The sequence below is a fragment of the Mustelus asterias genome, chromosome 13, assembly GCF_964213995.1.
Source record: "Mustelus asterias chromosome 13, sMusAst1.hap1.1, whole genome shotgun sequence".
Taxonomy (NCBI): Eukaryota; Metazoa; Chordata; class Chondrichthyes; order Carcharhiniformes; family Triakidae; genus Mustelus; species Mustelus asterias.
Window position 1 is genome coordinate 55086314 of NC_135813.1, and position 9781 is coordinate 55096094.

Genomic DNA, 9781 nt, shown 5'->3' on the forward strand with positions numbered 1-9781 from the left:
ACAAGGTTACAGTGTTTCAAACAATTCCAAACTGAAAAGAAACAAAATCGTGAACTCTTTCGAAAAAAGAGCTCAAGAAAAAACATAACTTCCACATCTCCACAGTGAATGCGCACACACATTCTGCACAAATTTAAATAAATGAACTCACAGTGACCGGGGAATCGACCTGCTGGACGTTGCTCTCCTCAGCAAGAATCTCCCTGTTTAAGAACAAGAAAGATTTGACTCTTGTGATAACACTATTGCACTGTTAATCTCTGGTGTTAAAGCACAACTCTATATTGCTGATACAGCAATAGCACTGATCCTTACTTGCTGCATTTATAGTCCCCCCCCTATTCCAAAGCATTGAGAAAATGATTTAAAATATGTTTCTCATGGGATGTGGGTGTCACTGACAAGTCCGGCATTCGTTGCCCATCCTTAATTGCCTTTCAACTGACTTCCTCACTCGGCTATTTCAGAGGGCATTTGCAAGTCAACCACATTGCTGTGGTTCTGAAGTCACATGTAGGCCACACCAGGTAAGGATGGCAGATTCCCTTCCCTAAAGGACATTATTGAACTGGATGGGTTTTTCCAACAATTGATTTTAGTTTTCTTTCAACCACAGATTAATTGAATTTAAATTCCACCATTCCAAAATGCTGTGGTGGTGGGATTTGAACCCATGTCCCCAGAGTGTTAACCTGAGCCTCTGGATTACTAGCCCAATGACATTACATGCATTGCCTCCCCAAAATTGATTGGCTGTGCAATTCTTTAGGATTTATTGTACTTTATAAACGAAAGCATTCTTTGTTGAAAACAGTTGTCTGTAACATTTCTGAAGGCCAGGGCACACATGTTGGTGACATTTCCAGAATTTTATACTGGAGCAAGGGGCAATGAAATGTGCTTCAGTCAGAGGTCCACCTCAATACAGATGAGTTGCTAGTGAACCTCCCTCCAAAACAGGAGGAACCGAGCCTGCCTGCACACACTGCAGACACCTAAACTCACAACTCCATTCATTCCAACTGCTGCAACAAGCACCAGTGTGTCTTAGCAATGTCTAAACATCGGAAAGTCTCTGTGGTTGAGAGTAAGTAACATCCTTCTAAAATTGTTGACGGTTCATGTGAGATCTGAAGCATCGGTTCTGACCTTACTGCTAAAGTGTCTCAGGAAATCCCATGGGGCAGGGGGGGGGGGGGGGGGGGGGGTCCAAAACATATCTCAACAACTAACTCCTGCTTTCTGAATGTTTTGCCATTGGCAGCTGGTACCTACCTCTCTTTGCAGCAATAAATAACCAGATGCTTTTCTACATCTTTGACATGAGATTTGTTTGTGTAGTGGCCTGTAATGGACCATCCAGAAATACAGGCACTCTCCTGTTTGTTTCAGCTCTAAGCCGGTTCCACCATTTAATCACATCATGGCTGGCATGTATATCTTTTCATCTTGTTGCTGTATTGCATAATAGCCTAGCCTCTTAAAAAGCCTCTCAGAAAATATTGTTCAAACACATTAGTACTGGGTGTTTCTTTGATAAACTGTTTGAAAGCAGCTAGCCATATTCAGGCTTGAAGACCAAATGCTTCCATCTGACTATTCGTGGAGTCCAGTAAAATAGCTGTGTGTCAAGTGGCTGTGAGCTAAACCAGTGGCTCTTTGAAGTGCCGCTGTTGACAATCTGGGCCCCTGCTTGGTTCCGGGCATTAAAGTGCTGCTGAACCCAACTGTGGCTGACGGCAGATACAGACACGATAAAACAACCTGGAGACATGTCGCAATTCCAAATGGGAACAACTGTTGGGCTCTTGTCTAGGTAAGGGGGGCAGTTAGAACCAACAACTTGTACTGATGCCAAATATATTAAAACATCCCAAGGAGCATTCTTACACAAAATCTGACCCTGAACCACATAAGGGGATATTAGGGTAAATGGCCAAACGTTTGGTTAGTGGTAAATTTTGAGTATCTTAAAGAAGGAAACTGAGATGGAGAGGATTTGAGGGAGAATTCCAGAGCTTTGGGCACAGGCAACTGAAGGAATGGCCAACAATGATGAAATGCTTAAAATCAGAGACCATCAAGAAGCCAGAATTGGAGGTCCACAGATCCACATTCAACAGGTCCATTTTTAGTGACCTCGAGTGTAAACAACAATGGCCAGGTAGTGAAAGGCATCATTTCCAGTCATTACTCCCATAAAACCTCCCGAGGTGTCAAACAGTTACCCAATCAGGAATGCATCGCTGTAGGAAAGATCCGTCTTGCCTGATGTGTCAAAGAAGTGCTCTTCTCCATTGAGTGTAATGCAGAGATGGGCAGGGTGAATCAGCTCCTTGTACAGCGTGGATTTGATGTTGTTAAATGCCACTCACCTCCTTACCAGATCTGCATTTGTGACAGTAAATCCTGATTGGATGGCTTTGATAAGTGGCATCATGGTGCTCTCTTTCTCATTGAAGAACAAGCTCTTTCTGTTTGTAGCGATGGAACCGTGGTATAATGGCTTGGGTGGGGGATGAAGGTGTGTCCTTTAAATTCCGAGGCACATTTGGATGAGCTTGGTACCTGACTGTTTAGGTTAATTTTATCAGTGTAGCAAAAGTAACTTTAAAATAATTCTTGGAAGAAACACCACGCCTGCTTCCTCTATACCACCCAACAGCAAGTTCCCGATGCTGCAGCTTAACAGCCCATTCACCATGTGAAACTCGAGCTAAAACAGGAGATCCACTGTTTGAAGCATCGACTTGAAGTTAAAATGTCACCAGTTTGACGAACTGTCACTCAACATGCACCGTCTGACTTGCTGAAGCATCAGCCGAGATAGTTAATATTCTGACTAGCCAAGCTGCAGGGAACACAATCAATTGCTTTCAAAGTTTAAAAGGCCTCACTTTCTGAAACAGAAGTTATGTTATTTTTAAGATATTTAATTACATTGAGACATTATCTTTGCCACAGAATTTATTAACTGTCGCTATAGAAACAGGCCTTGAAGGTATACGGGATTCTAGAGACCTGTGTACGTATTATACAATCGGGCAAAGAGAGGGTGCATAAAACATGGCACATTGTTCAGCCCCTGACTGAATTCCAGCCAAAGACAAACACTGCTGATGAGGCCGGGGTACTGTGGGGAGAGAGAAAGTGATGATAGGCTATTCAACTGTGGAAACAAGGCAGGCAATCTCAGTCCCACCTCTGCTGGGGTTTCATACACTTTCCTGCTTGAGTCGCTGATTGCAGTCAGCAGCAGGAACCCTGCTGACAGAAGGTCAATTGTGGCAAACTTGACAAAACCCAGGTTAGCAACCTCAGCACAAACTGGGGATTGGGGCAGAGACTGTGTGCTTGGTGTTTGAGGCTGCCTCTAGCAGCCAGTGCCACCCCGCCAAAAGCTGCTGAGACAACCAAAGTTGAATTAACAAGAATTTTCTGGAACCAAGGCTGATAAACAGAATGAAGGTACAGATCAGCCATGATCTAATTGAATTATGGAACAGACTCAAGAACCTGCTCACTTAATGTGGTGAATGCTCCTCTATTGAGAACACCAGCAGGCAATGTTGGGGCAGGTCTCCGAGTTCAGTGACCATAAGCCTCAGAGTTACAAAAAAAAACACCCTCAACACTCAGATCAACACACCATTAAACATAGAATGTTGTCCTTTGCAAGGATGATTGCCTGGATTTAAAAACCCACAAACATAAAAAAAACTTCATTCATTTTCATTGGAAATGTTTCAAACTCTCTGCTGCCCACATACATGCTGCATGCAACAACATCCATTGCGCAAACACCAAGTTTAAATTGAAAACAAGTAGCTCGGTCCGTCAACAGGTTATACTCTGGTTAGTCCCGTTACCTGGCTTTGGCACACAGCACTTTCACCTCACTTTCTTTGATGAGTTCACAACGCATTAGCTGCTCTATCTGATGGTCCAGGTCGCTTGTGTCAGCCATGATGACAAATGGGAGTGAGGGGCGAGGAAGTAGTCCTCTCCACAACAACAGGCTGCAACATAGAACACAAAACAGCTTGGTCAAAAGTGAAAAGAAATCCCAGGTCCTAAAAATACATTGTAATACAAACACAATGATCCAGATAGAATTATTCAAATCTGTGGTACCAAACCCCGATTAAAAGCCAATGGAAACAAAATGCCAGGGGAGTCCATGCTGAATATATGTCAGGTTGCACCTATCAATGAGCACACAGTGTCATCATGGATAGTTAAAGTGACTGCTTTCACCTTGCAGTACATTAACAACACGCACTCACCAAATTCCACTGAGCACCCAGGTCTACACTAAACAACTGGAGGACTAATGTACAATACAATAATACAAAGGAATAATAGGGACTCCTCAAAACCAGCTGACCTCATCCATAGTAGGAAACCCATTAAACCATGAGGGACTGCCAGGGCTAACATCAGGGAGAAAGGTTTGGGATGGTCAGCAGGGAGTTGCGAAGAACAGGTTATGTCTGACAAATCAATTTCTTGAAGGAAATGACAGCGAGATGACAAATGGAGTGTGATACATTTCATAAAGTGTTTCACTTTTGAGACAGAGTGCAATGATTGTAATTCAATAATATCAAAGGTAAAGTGACAGCAATGGTACAGAATTGGTTAAATGGATGGTTCTCACACTGGCGAGATGTAAACAGTGGAGAATCCTGGGGGATACGGAACACAGAATTCTGTAAAGCTACAAATGATCTGGACATTCAGCAAAACCTGCTCATGACACCAGACCAGATGTCAAACTGTGACTGAATGCAGCCAACCACCGAAGATTAGGTTGGTTATGTAAGTGGGCAGCGGGGTGGAAAATGCAGTTTGAGGAAATATGCACAGAGAAAAGAACAACTGAAAGACACGAAACAAAATAATTTTCCAGCTTCAATCTTAAAATCATAGGTCAGCAAAACCATTGAAAGGACAAATGGGACTGAGTTTTAAACATAGAGAAACTGAATATACAAAGAGTTTAGTAATACATTGCGTTGTGCCGAAAAATAGACAGGATATCGAAGCTTTTCATCTTCTGCTCGTCAGGACAGATGTGTGTCTTTATGTGCTCAAATAATCATCCAAATCACTGCCCTCTGTGTATACTTAAGCTTAATTTTTACAATTAACATTAATCCTTGTGCAAATGTTGAAATGTGGAGGACTTTGTTTTGCCTCATTTTAGTTTGAAAGTTTGGTTTGTGATTTGTTTTTGTGGATGGCATTTTCCCTTAAAGAAGCTGTCCCTTTTACTTTGTCCCTCAGTTTATTTGATTTGGTTTAATTAGTTTTTCAACAGAAGAGTTGGAGAACTTTATTCAACACTTTGGGCTGGAGGTGGAAACCCTGGCTTGTGGGGCAGGGCTTCTTCCCAGGAAGTGGTAACTTCACACTGTAAAGATACACAACCTCCAAGACGTCTTCTGAATGTCGGGAGGCAGGAATCAGAGCCAGATTGACAGCCCCAAACACTCGGAACTTCACTCCTACTGAAACATGGCAAGAAATGAATCTCACACAGTTACCAAAGCAGAAAAATAGCATTATTGCAATCCAATTCAATGCCAAAAACTGACCAGAACTCTTCCTGAAATGTAATAACCTATCTCCAAATTCACTGTTCTGAGAGGTGGAGAAGTGACTCCCTTTCCCTCCCTATACTGCTGTGCTTTTCAATGTACATCATCCCAGGCATAACAGTCCCTTAGCAATCCTAGCTAGTCATCGTCTCTCATTGGGCTAATCCCGCAGAGCTCTAATAACTACACTCAAGCCATTTCCTCATCTAAACAAGTTTTCCTCTATCCCTATTAATCCCTGCCGCAGCTGGGCCTGTGATTCCAACTCAATGTTAACTGGTCAAAGTGATTGACAAATCTCAAACAGCAGCCCAGGTTCAACCACATAGCTCACTAAAACACATGAGGGAGCACACACGTCACAGACGATCTTTAACAGATTTCAAAGTACTGCATATAGGAAGGAAATTGAACAGATGCGTTCCACGACTGGTAGCAAAATAGCCATGGATAAATTTGAAAGCTATAGGGTTAGACTCAGGACTTGACAGTCAATTTACGTAGGCGGATTGTCTGACAAACATTGAAACAATCAGTTTTACAACAAATTGTATTGACACACAGCCTTTAATGCAATCTAACATCACAAAGCACTTCACAGAAGCAGTAACAACATTTAACAATAAATCACACAAGGAGACATTACAACAGATGACCAAAGAGGTAGATTTTGAGTACACACTTCCTGATGAGATGTCCAATGTGGTTACGTACAAGTTGGCACTACTGTGATAACATTGTGCTATTTTGTTATTTTTATATTTAAGGTAGGGTTGCTTTAAGAGGCTGTGTTTTGTTACAAGAGTCAAATTGTCTGATAAACATGCAACACATGCTAAAAATGGAGGCAAAAACTGGTTTTAGCTAAGGAATGTGTTACTTTGTAGAGTTAATGGACCTTTTGTATATTTAAGTCCGCCTAGCATTTCAGAAAAGAGTTTTGATTAGGTTGATTGATGGGAAGAGAGTCATGTGCTTAATAGAAGGAGCTAAGCTTGCAGGCAAGAAAGGGTTTCAGTTTCATTTTAAAATACAAGCAGTTGCTGCCTAGACACCCAGAAGAAACAGTTCTGTCTCGTTCTTTCCAGAGGTGTTCTAAAAGCTCTAGGATTGTTAACCTAAGCTAAGCAAGTATGCCTGGGTTTTGCTAGCTAATTTTAAGAGAGGTTTAAGTTGATAAAAAGAATATTGTTTGAATGGAACTCAGCGATAAGTTAGCAGTTCAGAATTGTATCTCGTCATGTTTAAGTACTGTTTAATTGTTAAATGTTAAGCTAATTCATTTGTTATAGTTAAACTGTGTTATTAAATAAAATTTGTTTTGATAACAACTCCCTAGTTTGTCAGTAGAATCGTGCCTGGAGTGAAACGTCTTATCCTCACATTAATGCCGAACTAGTAAATTGTTGGAGTCTAGTCTGACTTCATAATATACCTGATCTGGTACCCTAACACTACCAATGTACTTGGGGATCTGAGGTATGTTGGGAATATGGTTGGAGTTTGGCCAGCTAATCCCAAACCACTTAATAGACAGGAAAAAAGATAAACTTCCCCACTGTTTGCTCAGCTAGGACAGCAACACAGCATTTATATAGCACTTTAACAAAGAGAATATTCCAATTTCATTCAGACATATGAAAACAGCCCAGAAGGCAGAGAATAGGTGAGAGCTATTAAAGACTTAGTCCAAGAGATAGGTTTAGAGAAGGCTTTCAAAGGAGAATAGCGAGGTGGAGAGATTTTTGGGGAGAGTTCCATGGCTTTACCACTATTAACGGGCAGAAGGGATAGGGGAAGAGGCATTAGGCTTCATCAACAACAGTTTCAACAGGGGGTTTGGAAAAAACAAATAGAAGCATTTTGCTCCTCAAGCCTGTTCCACTATTCAATGATAATGGCTGAACTGTACCTTAAACTATAGTCACCCACCTTTGCCACATAACCCTTAATACTCTTGGCAAAACAGATCTCAGATCTGAAATTAATTGAGCCAACATCTACCACTTTGTGTGTGTGTGTGTGTGTGTGTTTGGGGGGGGGGGGGGGGGGGGGGGGGGGGAACTGTTCTACTACCATCCTTGGTGAGAAGAAATGTTTCTGAACTTCTCTCCCGAATAGAATCCAAAAAATTCATAGAATCCCTACAGTGCAGAAGGAGGCCATTCGGCCTATCAAGTTTGCACTGACTCTCTGAAAGAGTATCTCACTCAGCCCCTTCCCTTCCACCCTATACTTGTAACCCCGCGCATTTATCATAATCCAACTAATATGCACATCTTTTGACTGTGGGAGGAAACTGGAGCACCCGGGGGAAAACACAGGAAGAACGTGCAGACTGCACTGTCATCCAAGGCCGGAATTGAACCCGGGTCCCTGGCACTGTGAGGCAGCAGTACTAACCACTGTGCCGTCCAACCACCATGCAATCCCAGCTCTCACTTTAAAGATTATATTCCTTTGTCCTGGATTTCCCCCATTGCCATAGGAAATGTCTCACTCAACCCCATCAAAATCCTAAAAACCTCAATCAAATCACCCCATATCTCCCATTTTCCAGGGAATACATGTAATCTTTCCTCACAATCTAACCTTTGGTTCCTTGGTAACTTTCTAGTAATCTATGCTGCATTCTCTCCAAGGTGTAAGAAAAGGAGCACATTGAAGTCTGTAAAAAGAATCGAAAAGATGACAGGCAAAGATGAAGACACCTCAGAAGATAATGTGCCAAGACAAGTTCAAGAGCTGAGGACTTGAGTTGATAGTCCAGAGTGGAGTGTTGACAGTCCAGAGTGAAGTTTTATTATAGGGAATCGGAGTAATTATTCCTATGTGCCTGTGTGGAAGAATCCTTCAACAGGTACAGGAGGAATCTCTAGATGTGGTGAGAATGAAGGAACTGGTACATAGTTATTTTTGATGGCCAGGGTTAGATGCCCAAACTTTAAATTAAGGCTAACAGTATACCAGAATGTGAAGTTTATTTATTAGTCACAGGTAGGCTTACATTAACACCACAATGAAGTTACTGTGAAAATTCCCTAGTTGCCATAGTCCGGCGCCTGTTCAGGTACACTGAGGGAGAATTTAGCATGGCCAATGCACCTAACCAGCACGTCTTTGGGCTGTGGGAGGAAACCGGAGCACCCGGAGAAAACTCATGCAGATGTGGGGAGAACGTGCAAACTCAGCACAGTCACTCAAGACCGGAATTGAATCTGGGTCCCTGGCGCCGTAAGCCAGTAGTACTAACCACTGTGTTGAATTTGAAACATTAACCCTGTTTCTCTATCCACAGATGCTGCCAGACCTGCTGAGCTAGCCAGCATTTTCTGTTTTGTACCCTTTACAAATGCACGTTGGTTCTCAGGAATCTGCTCAATATTCTTAGTCACTCTATGGGGCAGTACGGTGGCACAGTGGTTAGCGCTGCTGCCTCACAGCACCAGGGACGCAGGTTCGATTCCCACTTGGGTCACTGTCTGTGCGGAGTTTGCACGTTCTCCTTGTGTCCGCATGGGTTTCCTCCGGATGCTCCGGTTTCCTCCCACAGTCCAAAAATGCATGGGTTAGATGGATTGGCCATGCTAAATTGCCCCTTAGTGTCAGGGAGACTAGCTAGAGTAAAGGTTATGGGGATAGGGCTTGGGTGGGATTATGTTCGGTGCAGACTGGATGGGCCGAGTGGCCTCCTTCTGCTATGATTCTATGCTTAACTACAATAACTTACTCAGATTTCAGACTAACTTGTCTGGATGCGTGGCAGAAGGCTGACTCCCCTTTCCAAAGCCTCATCTCCAACCTAACATGAGGAGCAGTGAAAACCTTCCATTGCATGACAAGAACATCACAAAGAGCCACTATTTTGACACAGAGGCTCCATAAAAGCATAAATACCTGTTGAGAAAACACCAATACGTTCTACACCACACAGTGCCCACGATGAAATATACCCAAAGCTAAGTCAGCAGCCACTGGGAGAGTTTTGGGCTTATTGATTCAAATTGGCCAGGCCCAGCATTTATTGTCCATACCCAATTGTCGAGAGAGTGGAGGAGAACCACCTTTTTGAACCTCTGCAGTCCATGGAGATTATGAATTAACTGGGACAGATACCCCTTGAATACTTAATAAAATGCTGGGGGGGGCCTCAACCGGGATCTTGGGTTCATGTCACA

General features: G+C 42.7%; 1 protein-coding gene across 3 annotated transcripts in view; it reads right to left on the bottom strand.

Annotated features, from left to right (window-relative positions):
- The window catches only part of LOC144502630 (serine/threonine-protein phosphatase 4 catalytic subunit), a 28863-nt gene that overhangs the window by 17865 nt on the left and 1217 nt on the right, over positions 1 to 9781 (bottom strand). For all 3 annotated transcript variants that reach the window (XM_078226784.1, XM_078226785.1, XM_078226786.1), the window contains exons 2-3: positions 3870 to 4019; positions 152 to 203 (exon numbers count right to left, since the gene is read on the bottom strand). In XM_078226784.1, the coding sequence (XP_078082910.1) occupies positions 152 to 203; positions 3870 to 3967 (150 nt within the window). In that variant the 5' untranslated portion in view covers positions 3968 to 4019. The remainder of the gene's footprint in view (positions 1 to 151; positions 204 to 3869; positions 4020 to 9781) is intronic.